Below are 15,076 nucleotides of genomic sequence, written 5' to 3' on the forward strand. Positions count from 1 at the left end.
GGTGGTGGTTTGTAGCACTGAGAGCCCAGTGCTTTGAGCTGTTGTATGGTGCCTCATGGAGAAGGAAGGGAAACATCAGTGTTTCCAGAATGGGGCTTTGTGCAGCCTGGTGTAGTGGAAGATGTCCCTGCCCGTGGCAGAGGGGTTGGAACTAGATGATCTTTAGAACAGAATGGAATTAACCAGGTTGGAAAAGACCTTTGAAATAGAGTCCAACCTGTCATCCAACACTATCTAATCAACTAAACCATGGCACCAAGCACTCCATCCAGTCTCTTCCTAAACACCTCCAGTGATGGGGACTCCCACCTCCCTGGGCAGCACATTCCAATGGCCTGTGAAGAACTTCTTCCTAACCTCCAGCCTAAACCTCCCCTGGCACAGCTTGAGACAGTGTCCTCTTGTTCTGGTGCTGGTTGCCTGGGAGAAGAGACCAACCCCCACGTGGCTACAACCTCCCTTCAGGTAGTTGTAGACAGCAGTAAGGTCTCCCCATAGCCTCCTCTTCTCCAGGCTAAACAACCCCAGCTCCCTCAGCCTCTCCTCACAGGCTCCTTTAAGGTCACACAGAATCCCAGAATTGTCAGGGTTGGAAAGGACCTCAAGGATCATCTAGTTCTGACCCCTCTGCCACAGGCAGGGACACCTTCCACTAGATCAGCTCCTTTCCAATCCTTCTATGAACAAAGGCAGAGGCTTTGAGGTACTGGCAGCTGAACACCTTGCAAATGAGGGAGAGAAACACTGTAGAGTGATTATAGCAAGTTGAGGAGAGCTGGGAGCTAGAGCCTGGACCAGTGCCCCAACTCAGAGAGGCCTTTGCCCTTGGCTCCTGTGCTGATGGTGTTGTCCAACCTCAACACAATACCTCCTGAGCAGCCCAGCTCTGGGGCTCGTCCATCCGTGTTCATTCGGTTATGTTTTCATAAGCTCTCTGGAAGGTGGTTTTGAAAGTTACCTTCAAAAGCAAAACATTTGCTTGAGAAAACTGAATAAAGGCTCCAAAAAGCCAGGCTGTGGCCAGGAGCCAGGATAAATTTCCTGATCTTTTTCTGTGGTGCTCATCATCTTTGCTGTGCTTGCAGAGCCTAAGGTGGATGTTCGTTATCGCTTTCCCTTTCTGGCTGGGGACCGTTCTCGCCTCCTTGAACCCGGCTGCCATCGGGACAACAAAGTGTCTTTGAAATTAAGCCTGGGGTTTTCATAGTCTGGTACATCATCATGTCAAACCTCAGTGCAGTGCTAGGCAATGGATTTGAATGCTGCTGTCTGGTTCTCCCCGGCTGCCCAACCAAAGAGGCTTTAGGGCATTTTTGGGCCGCATCAGCCAGGCGGAAGCATGAGCCAAGTAAGGGTGGCTTGGGGGTGGGTAGGGGAGACTCTGTCTGATGCTGCTTCCCTGAAGTGGAACACCATCCCTCCCCAAAAATCTCTGGGGTGGTTTGGTGGAGGCAGGGCCTGCAAGACAATGACTGTTTTGGGAGATGTCATCTGAATGTGCCCCGTTGTGCTTTATCCTATGCTTGGGGGTGACTTTGCAGCTCCAGCTGTAGACAGGCTCAGCTCTGCACCCAACAGCAACAGAATCAGCCTCCCCCATCCCTCCTGAGGCAGCTGAAGCCAGCACTTCACCAGCCTGTGGACAAAAAGCTGCTTTTTGCCGGTGTTATTTTGGATTATTGCAGCATTTCATGCTCTCCTGGGACCCAGCCTATGCAGCAGAGCTGGTGGTGTCTGTGCTGCTGTAGAGTTTGACTGCTGAGGCTGAGCTGCCTCCAGGTTGTGACCTGACCTGGTGCAACTTTGATGGGCAAAGACCTGCAAGAAAAAAACTAAAAGTCACTGGGAAGTTGCTGTGTGTGTGGTTTTGGAAAGGCTACGGCGTTCCAGAAGTATCTGAGTGCACAAACAGCCCTGCTGCTGGAAGGAAAACCCAGTTTGGTAGCTGCTGCCACTGCCAAGATCAACCCAAAGTCAGCTGCTTTGTCCAGCAAGGCTGTTCTTGTTTGCATCCCTCAGATAAGGCAGCAGAGCCTGACCAGACCCTGCCTTGGCCTCCTGCTGCTGCCCAGCACATGTTGGGCTCCTGTAGGTAGCGATGAGGTTCCCGGGGAGTTGCACCATGGCTTGGCAATGGCTGGGACTCTGTTGATGAATGGTTGAGGTCCTTTGATAAAGGGCAAAAGGAATGTGAGGCTCTTGCTAATGTGTGCAGCTCCTCTTCTCTGCCTTCTATTTATTTGCCTTTTTTTTCTGTTTTTTGCCATGGTTGATTTTTTTTGGGAAGGTACTGAGCTGTCAACACCACTTCTTGTTCCTGTCAGTGCAGTGTACTTGGGGACAGCCCTCCTTTCTCCCTTGGAGCAAGCATGGCCACAAAACCAAGTTGATAAAGCTACTACAGTGCACTCCTGCCTCACTAAGGGCTTTTCAGGCTCTTGTGATGGATGAGGCCACCAGATGTGAGCAATCTGGTGTAATGGAAGGTGTCCCTGCCCATGGCAGGGGGGTTGGAACTGGATGGTCTTTTAGGTCCTTTCCTATTCAAAGCATTGTATGAGGCTGTTAGTTTTTATGGTAATGTGCTCAGGTAGCAGCTGTGCCCAAGTGTCCTTTTGGGCTCTGCTGACTTCTGGTTGGGTTCATCAGTGGCAGTTTGCTGGATGGAGAGGGCAGGAGCAGGACAGTGCTTTTGGATGGTCCTCATTGGCATGGAAGAACTCTCCCATCCCATACACACCAGCAGGATGGCAGCATATTGAGTGATTTGTGGCACCCATCAATTTCCAGCTGGTGCTGCTGGAGCTTTGGGATGGACTTGGCATGCAGCTGATGAGAGCTCTGGTTGTGATGTGCCTGCAGCATGCAGGTGGTCTCCACATAGAGCAGCTCACGGTTACCGTGCTGGACCTTGCCCTCTCAGCCCCTCACATTGCCATTAGAGGTGATACAATGCTTGTTTGCATAATCAAGTCTAGCAGGTCTAATTGCACTGCACATAACGAGCTTTGAAGGGTAAATTGGTTTTGATGCACGTTTGACAAACTCCAAAGTGCTTTTTGCTCAACAAGTTCTTGCAACTCCCACTGGCTGGGAGAAGCCCAAGTGCCCAAATCAGTAAGATTCTGCTGGATAATTGAGATGGGAATTGGGTTCATTACATGAAGTGGCTGCTGGAGTAGGTAATTGCAGGTCTTGAGGTGTTTGTCCTATTTTCTAGTTTAGATTGAAGAAAATTTAGATGCAATTTCATAGGTGTATGGGTACAAAATTCCTTCTGTGGGGACACTGTGCATGCATTGACAGAGTAACAGAACTAAATGACTCCTATTTCTGTGTGTTGGAAGAAAGCAGGTGAAAAGTACAAGCACTGGGGAATATTCAACAGCTCAGTGCTGCTGGCTGGCTCTTGGTTAGAGAGGTCCTGCAGGTTCTGCATGGTCCTTTTGGGGGGAGAAAGCATCCTTCCTGGCACTTGGCTTGTAGCTTTCCTTGACAAGTCAACCTGTAATCGTGGTTTTATGTTCACTGAATGTGCTTGGCAAACGGCTTCATAATCTGTAGCCCACCAGCAAATGTGCCCAGAGTGAGGGCTGAAGGATGGACATTGGGGAACCTTTATATTTATATATATTTAGTTATATTTATATATATATGTGCAAAAAATTACATATATAAAAATACAGCTGTGATGCAGGAGACCATATTGCTCGTGTCTCAAAATAGAATAGAATAAACCAGGTTGGAAGAGACCTTCAAGAGCATCGTGTCCAACCTATCATCCAACACCAATCAATTAAACCATGCAACCAAGCACCCCATCAAGTCTCCTCCTAAACAGCTCCAGTGATGCTGACTCCACCACCTCCCTGGGCAGCCCATTCCAATGGGCAATCACTCTCTCTGTGTAGAATTTCTTCCTAACCTCCAGCCTAAGCCTCCCTTGGTGCATCTTGAGACTGTGTCCTCTTGCTCTGGTGCTGGTTGCCTGGGAGAAGAGACCAGCCCCCACCTGGCTACAACCTCCCTTCAGGTAGTTGTAGAAAAAGATACTCTGAGATCCTCAGTATGGTTGGCTTTAAGTGTGGCTTGAGCCAGGCACCTGCTGAGGCCCTTTCCATAGTTGTGGGGCACAAGTGTGCAATATAAATGTTCAATATAAATATAATATATATATAAAATATATATAAATGTTCAATAATCTGAAATCCTCATGCTGACACTTGTGCTGGCTCTTCCTGGCATGATTTGAATGTTCAGTTTCCTTGGGATGGGGATCTGGCCTCTCCCCTCAGCACAAATTTCCCTGAGCACCGCCTTTGCCCAGAGAATAACAAATCCCAGCAGCTGTGTAAAGCCCCTGATGCTTTCTGCACTGTTTCTACAAATAATCCTTGTTTATAATTCACTCTTGGCAGAAAAAGAAGACCTTAAATTATTAAGGCACTAAATATTTTGCAATGAAGGAGCGGAGATAAAGCTCTTGGCAGGGATAAATTGCTGGGGAGAGGTTGTGTGTTTGGTGCTTAGGAGAAATAAGCACCAAAGTCGCTGGAGAGATGGGATTGTGAGGGATAATGTGGGGGGAAACTGGGAATTCATCACCTGATCAGAAGATTTGCTTCTCTCATTTAAAAATTGGCTGCTCTGTGGATGCTTTCCATAATGCCTGCAAATATGGAGTGTCCCCTAAACTGACGTGAAGGTCCCCAGAGAGGTCTTCTCTCACCATGGCACTGAAGGTGGCCTGCAGTGGTTTGGGCGGTGAAGGCCAGCAGCCAGGAGGTCTTTGTGTTGTCCTCAGCTCTACCATCCTGCTTTTTAAAGCTGTTTTCATGTCTTTAGTACTGCCAAGGGCAGATTTTCAGGGGAGCTTGGGCTGGCTGTTAGGAAAAGCTTCTTTACAGAAGGGTTTATTGGCATTGGAACAGGCTGCCCAGGGAGGTGGTGGAGTCACCATCCCTGGAGGTATTTAAAAGACCTATGGATGTGGTGCTGAGGGATATGGTTTAGTGGTAGCTTAGCAGTAGGGGTGGTATTGCAAGCTCGAGGCAAGTAGTTGGACTTGATGATCTCAAAGGTCTCTTCCATCCTCAATAGTTCTGCAATTCCGTGCTGCAGAGGGGAGCCAAACACCTGGAGCTCCTCCACTCCCCCAGCTCCCAGCTGAAGGTTCAGTGGGAGATGCTGATTCCAGTTCATCATGTGTTGTGTATGTCCTGTGTTGTAGAGAGCAGCCCATTGGTAAATCAAAGGTATTCCACTGGTGTGCAATGGAAGGTCTTAGAACTGGTGATTTTGCTGCCTGTTGCTGATTTTATCCTAACATTGCAGCACTCAGTGCTTGCCAGCTCCTGGAGTCACAGCCAGCCATGAGTGTGTCCCTGTGTGTATGCAGACAGTGTGATGCACAGCTACAGGTGTGTTTCAGTAGGTATGGCCAACAGTCTCCTGTGCTGCATCCCCAGCAGCATGGGCAGCAAGTGGAGGGAGGGGGTTCTGCCCCTCTGCTGTGCTCTGCTGATGCCCCACCTGCAGTGCTGGGGCCAGCTCTGGAGTCCTCAGCACAGGAGAGACATGGACCTGTTGGAGCAGGGCCAGAGGAGGCCACAACAATGTCGGGAAGGCTGGAAGCCCTCTGGTGTGAGGCCAGGCTGAGAGAGTTGGGTTTTTTCAGCCTGGAGCAGAGGAGACTCCAGGGGGAACTTTCAGTGCTTAAAGAGCAGTTATGAGAAAGATGTTTATCAGGACCTGTTGTGACAGGACAAGGAGTGGTGGCTTTAAACTAAAGAAGGGAGATTGAGACTAGAGAGAAGGAAGAAATTTTTTTATACTGAGGGTGATGAGACCCTGGCCCAGGTTGCCAGAGAGGTGGGAGATGCCACACCTGGAACCATGCCAGGTCAGATTGTGATGGGTCTCTGAGCAACCTGCTGTAGTTGCAGATGCCCCTCCTGGCTGCAGGGGGTTTGAACTGGATAACCTTTAAAGGCCCCTTCCAGCCCAAACCATTCTATAATTCAGTGATAATCTTGTAGCTCTTTGATGAGAGAGATTTGAAATGTGGACTGTGGGGGTTCAAACCCCAAGGCACTGTTGACATGTTTTAATCATGTCAACATTTGGAAGCAAATCTCATCCTTACAGTGGTGGTGTAGATGTGGTGCTGAGGGCCATGGACTAGTAGTGGACTTGGCAATGCTGGGGTAGCAGTTGGACTCGATCTGAAAGGTTTTTTCCAATGAAAACAGTTCCATGAAGTTCCCACCCTGGGGTAAGCCAAGGGAGGGTAGCCAAGCTAACAGGTCAGGGTCCCGCTCTGTGCTGTACTCCAGAGCCCACCAGTTTCAGCTTCTCTTTCCCTTTGCAGGAGACCTGTGCAACTGCAGCGCCGTGGGGAGCATCAGCACCACCGAATGCAACAGCACAACAGGGCAGTGCCCCTGCCTCGAAGGCTACACAGGGCTGCGGTGCCAGAGCTGTGCCCAGGGCTTCTACCTGGAGCCAGAGAGCCAGCGGTGCCATCCCTGCAGCTGCAGCCCCACCGGCTCCACCACTGCCCAGTGTGATGAGTAAGTAAAGTGGTGTTTCACTGAGCCCTTCCTGGGGACTGTGTGCACAGCATGGGGCCTGGGGGAGGTTTGGCACTTGGGATGCTGATCAGGCAAGAATGGATCTTGTCAGCTGGTGCCAGTATTGAAAAGAAACGTAAGGAAAAAATCCCCAAGGAAAGCGAAGGCAGGAAGGAAGCTGGCCCTATACACATTCATGAACTGTGGTTTTCCTCTCTTTCAAGATCTGGATTATACAAATATCCTTAGCTGTGGCAAAAGCCCCAGCAGCCCACAAGGGACTGAACTTGCATTTCTGAGCTGTATGGCAGCAGAGCCTCTCCTCTGTCTTCTGTGTCCATCAGTCCCTATTGATGGGGCTGCCTTCACGCTTCAGCTCAGGAGGGGAGCGGAGGAGCTTTGGAGAAGTTTGTTTTCCGAGAGGATATTTGTTACACTAGAGGCAAGTGGAGCTTTGTGCTCTGCCCTTGCCTAGCCTGCTGTTTAACCTTGCTGCCTCCTCTCCTCTGCTGTGTTAAGCAAGTCACCCTAGCTGGTCCTTTCAGCTCTTGGATAATGAATGTGTTCCTCTTCAGCTCACCCTGCCTGCCCTCACATCTTGCCTTTGAAAAGCCCGCACGCAATTATTCTTCTTTACAACCAGTGATCTGTCAGTCATTAGAGATTTGTGGCTGAGTTGAGGGTGTCTCTGTGTTCCTGCAAAGAGTCCAAGCAGCAGCCTGACCCTTGGCTCAGGGCAGCACATTGCAAAATCTCTACTTGGAGGAGGACCCCCAAGAAACCAACCATCTTGCAGTGACTTCCAGCCTTCGTGGGCTCCTGTCTTGGGCTGGCACCAGAAAGTCAACAGCAGAGGTGTTCCTAGAGCCCCTGATCCTTCTTCAGGGCCCTGCATGGGATGCAGTACTTGTGTGCAGGTGCAGAGGGCTTCTACTCCACTGGTGGCCTTGTGCTGGCATCAGCTTTGTTGTCTTTTAGGGTTTGGTCCAGACTCAGCGTGTGTTGAACACCTGCCCTCTGCCACCAGGGCTGGGGCTGAGTCAGAATCGAAATGTTCTGCAGGGACATGCTGTTTGTAATTGGTTTATACATCTATTCTTTTCTCCAAACACCCAGCCCCTCTCTTGATGTCCTTTTTGTTTCAATGCTGCATTTGTCTGCTTGCATAAGCTCTGAAAAATCAGGACTTAAAAGTAATGCTGCAGTTGCCTGGAGTGCCCTTCTTACTAAAAAAGGTGATTCTTGGGGGTGGAGAGTGTGGAGTTTTTCACTTGTTTAATTTTTGGTTTAGTGGTTGTTTTAGGTATGGGAAGATGTATCCTGAAGCATCAGGGTTTGCCATGGACTGGAAAGGCTGAAGTTGGTCAGCTCTACTGGAGGGGCAAATAGGGCAGAAAAGCAGATGGGACAAACCTTGTCTTTGAGGGCTGGGAGGGGAGGGAGGTGCTACTGGAGCAACTGGGTTGACTGGGAGGGAGTGTTCTTACCCTGACTCTGAGTCACCTGGCAGTGGGCAAAGCACAGATGTGGGTGGCATCTCCCCATGTCTTGCTGTGTGGAGTGAGCCAAGAAACACCTTTGGGAACTTCAGGTGAGGTGCTGTGAGTTGTGAAGAAGGATGAGGTGGAGTTCATGCAAGTAGAGAGCCCTCGCACCCCAACCCCAATGTGTAAGGATCCAGAAATGGCAGAGAGCCTCTCTAGCTTCTTTTCAGCACCACTTTACAGCTTTTAGGGACGTAGCAGGTGCAGATCCTTGGGCATTTAGAAGAGATAGCACAGGGCAAAATCTGGAGGAAGTCTTGGGGAGGAGGAGTGGCATTAACAGAGATGGTTCTGTTCTCTGCTCAGAGGGGTTTGCTGCCGACAGAGATGACCTCTGGGTGTTAAAAAGAGGAAAATTAGGTCAGTTGTCTGTGTTGTAGGGCTGGGGGCACCAGCATGGCTGTGAGATGGGCGCCCTTCTGCACGGAGATGTGTACAGGAAGGCGAGTTGGGATACAAAATGCTTTGGGGCAGGAGCATGGGGTCGGTCCCTGGGCTGGGGGTCTGTCCCAATGGGTGGGACAGTCTCTTCTGCACAGCAAGGAGATGTGTGTCTGAAGCCAGGAATGAGCTGTTTGGCTTTTGTTCTGGAAGCGTTGGGTCTGGAGCTGTGGGTTTGATGCCTACCTGCCGCCGCGTCCCTGGGTAAGCTGTGCACACCCCTTTGGGCAATCCCTGCTTGGGATGAGGCACCCAAGCATTGGGTAACACCAGCAACCACCACCTGTTGACATTAAAAATACTGTCAGCTGGATTATTCATTGCTGGGGTTTGTTGGGTGGTTTTAAAGCACCAGCCCAACTCTAACTGGCAGGGTTAACGCTGGCGTGCTGGCTGAAGGCAGAAGTGGCTGCTGTTCCCATCGCTCCCCGAGTAAAACAGCAGCAGAATTTTGGACTCTGAGCCTTTTTGATAGTGGCTGATTGGAGAGGCAGACTGCCTGAAGGCTCAGCTCTTGGGGCACACAAAACGTGCCTGATAGCTCTGCAATCAGCTCACCCAGGCTTTTGTAACGCAGCCTTTAAAAGCACCACCCTATGCTGGTGATTAGTGTTATTCCTCGCCCTGCTCTCTGGCTGGCCAGATGGCACACCCAAGTGTGCTGTTTATTAACTAGACCTCAAATGCAGACCATCAAACAAATAAATAAATAAATAAAAATCCCTTTCCCCAGGCAGACAGTTGATTTTGGGAGTGAACATTGACCTGACACGCTGTCGCTGTGAACGGACTCCGTGGCCGCTAATCAAAGGTCTCTTTTGGTGGTGGTTTAATTTTGATTCTCTGGGGAGATCTGCACAGATCCCTCCTCTGGGATGGCTGCGGATTTCCATGCTCTTTTGCTTTTTGTTAGATGAAAAGCTGTGTGTTGTTGGAGCTGGAGCTCTGTGTGGGGCTGGATGCAGTCCTGGGCTGTGTGGAGAGGGCTGGCACATGTCAGGAGGGGAGTACGTTGTCCCTGTTGCGGTGACGCCTAGAAACCGCAGATCAAACCCACATTGCACTGGCTTGGATGCTGTGTAGATGCTTGCTAAAGATAGCTGTGGCCTGGAAGTGTTCATAGTCCATAGAGGAAGGGTGGAGAAAGAATCTAAAGTTTCAGGGACCATGGTCAAGGTCAAAGAGCAGTGGAGAATGGCAGTGACTCATGTGGGTGTATGGGCTGAGCCGGAAGGGCTGTGCTGCAGAGCCTGGGGGATGGTGCCTGTGCCTGGCAGGGTGTCTGGTGGTGACACCAGCCTGTGGTGACATGCTCCCAGCTGGGAGCTGCCCCCACCAGCTGCATCTCTCACCATCTTTTAGGCACCTTGAGTTGAAAGCTGTGTTCTCCCAGCTGTCTCTCCTCTGAGGGAGCAGGAATGTCCTTCTCTGGTGGAACAGGCAAAGGTGATGCTGCTGGAGAAGGTCACCATGGCCAGGCTGGCCAGCCCACATCCCCTAGGCTTGCACCCCATGGCATTTATTTTCCTTTTTTTCTTTATGTAAGCAGAGTCCTGACCTCCCATCTCCTATTCCCTTTGGCTGGGCAAGGAGCCAAGCCAGAAGCAGCAAAGGTGGTCTGAGGGGGACAGTGGTCTCCATCCCCACCAGCTGGAACAGTGATGAGAGCTCTGGAGCTCCTGGCAGTGTTTCTGCAGCACCTGGCACACTCCTGCCCTCCATGTCCTGCTGTGTGGCTTTGCCTAAAATGCCATCGATGTCCTCAGCTGACTCATGGCAGTGGCACAGCAGCCCTCGGGGGCAAGCCCAGGACCTGGCAGGATCTGCCTGCAAAGCCCAGGGTGAGAAGAAAGGGGGCTGAACTGAGGGGAAACTTTCGTGCTGCAAAGCAGCAACCCTGCACCAACACAATTAAATGCAGGTGGAAATGGTGTCCCTATGCAGACTAGCCCTCTGGCTGGGTTATTTAACAGAGCAGAGCTGCATGCAGGCAGAGCCCAGCCTGAAAGAGGCAGTGGGTGGTACAGAGTGGTGAGCAGATTTCAAATGACTCTGCATTTCTTTTCTTTCTACCTTGCTAGCAGCACTGTCCAGCCTCACACTGGGCTGCAAACACAAGTAAAATTTGGCCAAGGGTATAGCCCAGCGGGACCCAGAGGTGTAGGACTCTGATGGTTTCTTTGCTGTGTGCTAGCATAGGGATTTTCTGTACCCCAGTGCAGGGAGGGAGAGGTAGTGTTACCCTGATTTACCTCTTGCCAGGCATTCATTCCAGATGTTCCTAGCCCAGCATGCAGGGTATTGTGGCTTTTTTCTGAAGGGTGGCCCTGCAGCTGCAGGGAGAGCATGTTTAGAATCAAGCTGGTTTGGATTGCAAGCAGCCTTAAAGACCCTCTAGTTCCAACCTCTCTATCATGAGCAAGGACACATTCCACTCGACCAGGTTGCTCAAAGCCACATCCAACCTGACCTTGAACACTTAGCTCACAAGCAGCTTTCCTTGTGTGGATGCTCTTGCACCCCTCAGTTAGGGATGTGAATGGAGGAGGAGGGCTGTGAGCAGAGCAGGTGCTGTCAGACTCTACTGCCTGGCAGAAGGGTTCAGTCCTCGATTCTATTTTCCCCTGGGAGGTTTTGTGTTTTAAACCAGCTTGCTCCAGTTCCAGGGAAGATAAAATGATGCACCCTTCAGCTTCTGTTGCATCATTACCTGCACTGATGAGTAGGAGGAGAGCTGTGGCTGCTGTTGGGTGTTTAAGGATCCCTGGGAAGTTTAAGAAGGCCTGGCCTCACCATCTAATCTGGGTTAGGTTTTCCCAGGTGCCTTAAAAAGCTCTAAACACACAGAATATGCTGTCAGTGTCCCTAATGAAAGCAGACATGAGTTGGGGTCTGTGAATATGCTGTCAGTGTCCCTAATGAAAGCAGACATGAGTTGGAGTCTGTGAATCAACTGAAGTCACTCCCTCTGCCCATCCCTCAGTTTCCCTATATGCAGAAGGATGATGGGAAGCAGAAGCTTCAATGTGGAGCTTGGAGGTGATGTTAGCTTTGGTTCATGTCTGGTCCTGGAACCCACTGCCCACACTTGCAGCCCTCTGCTCTCTTTGTAGCCAAGCAGCCTGCCCTTACTGCTGGCTGGGGACAGCTCTGCAGTGTGGGATCCTGGTTCATGCACGGTGTGTGCTGCAGGCTCGCTGTAAGTCATGCTGGGGACAGCTCCTGTCACTCATTTCCATTTTAGAAAAGGGGAGCAAAGCAAGATAAAGCCTGCTCATAAATACCAAAGTGTTAATTCAGAGATGTTTTGCTCCCTCAAGGGGGTCTCATGCTTTGTGTTCAAATTGAGGCAGAGTGTCCCTGAGAGCATTTATAGATGTGGCTGTGCCCTGGAGCAGGGATGCTGGGAGGCTGAAAAGGGGAATGCTGTCAGCTGGACAATCATCATCCCCTGTATGCATCCTTTGTAGGGCTTCTCTTTGGAGGGGCTGATCTTGTGACCCAAACTCATATGGATTTGCAAGAGCATTGCTGGTGAGAGTAAGGTCAGCAGCACTGGACAATGTTCTTTGTTAAGGTTCTTTGAATAAGGGCTCGGGGGAGTTAAGTGAGTCTGGGGAGCTGGGCAGGGAGAGCTGCACACTGCATTTGTAGAGGTGGTGAGATGTGAAAAGATGCAGAGATCATGGAGTAGGGGAAGCAATAAGGAACATTGGTCTTGATGGCCTTGCAAGCACACAGATGGGTCACAGCTAGACCCACCTTAAACATCTTGTGGTATGAAGTTGCATAGGGCAGAATTTGGGGGTATTCCTCTAAGTCAGAAAGTGCAGATCCATTGAAATTTGAGGGGTTTGTGGAGCTTTTACCAGCCTGTGCAGGAAAGGTGCTCATGGTTTTAGATGAGAGAGACCTCATGTTCCCAGGGCTTCTGCCCATCCCAACTACAGGACGTGATCTGGGGGCAGGTGATGGAGTTCTCACGTTGCCCAGAGAAAAATCTTCATTTTCTGTCTGTAGACTGTCACCACACTTCTGAAATGTCTCCTCTTTGCCTGGGAGCTGTATTTCCATTCCACTGTATGTGGAACTGATGTAAACCACATTGGGCACTGCTCCCTTTTGGAGGTAAGACCTTGGAAGCACAACTCCTTGGGGATTAATGTTTTTAAAAGGACAAAACCCAAACACTCTCTTTTCTCCTTTTTTTCCTTTTCTTTCCCCCTAAATTGTAAGAAGACTGTTCTCCCTTTTCTAGATTGGCTGAGCACAGGCAGTGGCTCATTATCACCCAGTAATGCTTTGTCAGCACCACTGCAGAGAACAGATTCTTTTTTGTAGCGGAAATTGTTGCATGTGGACGTCACAAAAGCAGAAGAATACCCTGTTAGAGCATATTTTTTTCCTGTGTGCTTTTGATTGTCTAAATCTCTCTCCTATTATGGACTCCTAGACCCTTCACATCCCATCAGCTCTCCTCCTCTCTTCCCCCACAAGCAGGTAAACATTGTACCTGTGCCCATTTATATTGGGTTGCAGACAGGGATGGGAGATAAGTGACTGGGCCAGTCGGCAGGAGAAGGTAGATTGTTATCATCTCCCCTAGAGTAATTGTGGCTTCTCAGAAATCCTGCTATTTTGTTCATTTTCTACCAGGCTTTGCCCTTCCTGTGCTGTCTGTTGCAGACTTGCTGCTCTGGTAAACACTGACTGCCCTCAAAAAAAATATTGGCTCTCAACTTTTTAAGCTCTTGCAGCTGAATTCTGGTGTGAGGAGGGTGGTGCCCAGCCTGGCTTCAGGCACTGCTCGTGCCCCATGCCTTTTTCTGCTGCCTGAAAGGAGGCATCAGTAGAGATCTGGGGGATGGAAGGACTATGTTGGGCAAAACTATTGCATCTAGTCAGGCCCAGCCCCATGTCTCTGCCTTCCCTGCTGATGTATCTTCCTCCGCATTAAGGTTGCCTGTCCCATCCCCATATGGCTGTGATCTGCAGGGGGTGCTCTGGGAAGTGGGATCTGCTGTTTGGGGTTGAGAATTTGTGGTTAGCCTTTTGCTGCCAAACTACAGAGGACCCCATCCAACCTCACTCTTGAGGGCCATGGTGGTCTTCCCATCTCTTCCTCCCCAACCACCAAGGTCCTGGTGGGTGGTGCCGGGAGGGCAGGCAGAGGAGACAGCGCAGCATCGGGCTGGAGTTCCCTGACTTTCCCAACAGCGTGGGGCATCCTCGGCGGGGGAGCCGGGGCCACGGAGGCGGCACTGGCCAGACAAGGTGGCCCTTTGACATTTACAGAACGGCCTTTCAGAGCCGCGAGGTGTCCCCTCTCGGCCGAGGGCTGCCATCTAAACAGATGCCGGCCCCCGGCACAAAGCGAGGAATGCGGCGCACAATGGCCCAATGTTCAGCGCCATAAAGCTCTGCTTCTTCTGCCCTCCACAAAGGCGGCTCTGAGCGGGGCCGTGCTCACACTAACCCTGCCTCCGAGGCGTTGGGGCTGCTGGTGGCTTTGGTTTGAGCCGAGGCAGCCAGGAGGTGAAGCCCAACCACGTGCGCCTTGGGGCTCTTTGCGGCTCTCTGCTTCCCTGCCTGCTGGGGATCAAATTGATTACCCTGCAGGAAAATCGACACGTGGGCTACAAGGCTTCTCGGTTTGCTCGGGGTGAGCGTTAACAGCTTTGATTTTCCAACAAGGTGTTTTGGAGCCCTTTGGCTTTCAAATGTTAACTTTTCTCCATTGCCCAGAAAACGTTAAGAGAGATTTGTCCCCTGCCTGCTGTCAGACATCACAGGAATCGGCACGAAAGGAGCTGGGCTCGCTGGAGAAATGCACTGCTCTTAGCCACGTCGCTTCTGAATCCTCCTCGTCTTCTGCATCATCCTTTTGTCTTACTCCATCAAAGTGTGACAAAGCCTTTTCATGAGGATTGTTTTACAGAGGCTCATGGTTCAGCAAGGCTTTCTCCCCATTCATCCTGAGTGTTGTCAGTGCTGTTAATTGTGGCTGTTGCAGGAACACCTCCCCGGGCCCTGCTGGGATGAGTGATGGGCACGGCTGTAATCAGGGGATTACACAGCAGCGGCTGGGAGGGGATGGGCAGGCAAAGCTGGAGATGCTGCTGGGTCAGGGAAGGGCTGGCTGGAGCCCTTGCTTTCCTTTTTCTCAGGGCAGCACAGAACCTCACCAGTCTGGAAAAGGCTGAGAGGAGATCTTATCAATGCCAATAAATATCTGAAGGGTGTGTGTCAAGGTGAAGATGACAGTCTCTTGTAGGTGGTACCCAGTGACAGGACAAGGAACAGTGGTAGAGACAGAACACAGGAAGTTCAGCCTCGACATGAGGAGAAACTTCTTTACTGTGAGGGTGATGGAGCCCTGGAGCAGGCTGACCTGAGATGCTGTGGAGTTTCCTTCTCTGGAGACATTCAAAACCTGTCTGGGTGTGTTCCTGTGTGGTCTGCCCTTGGTGATCCTGCTTTGGCAGGGAGTTTGGACTAGATGATCTCTAGAGGTCCATT

General features: G+C 50.7%; 1 protein-coding gene across 1 annotated transcript in view; it reads left to right on the top strand.

The window, feature by feature from the left end:
* The window catches only part of MEGF9 (multiple EGF like domains 9), a 55,428-nt gene that overhangs the window by 24,427 nt on the left and 15,925 nt on the right, over positions 1-15,076 (top strand). The window contains exon 2 of the mRNA XM_054174488.1: positions 6,371-6,572. Coding sequence (XP_054030463.1) covers positions 6,371-6,572 — 202 coding nt within the window. The remainder of the gene's footprint in view (positions 1-6,370; positions 6,573-15,076) is intronic.

Source organism: Dryobates pubescens, chromosome 29 (assembly GCF_014839835.1).
Source record: "Dryobates pubescens isolate bDryPub1 chromosome 29, bDryPub1.pri, whole genome shotgun sequence".
NCBI lineage: Eukaryota > Metazoa > Chordata > Aves > Piciformes > Picidae > Dryobates > Dryobates pubescens.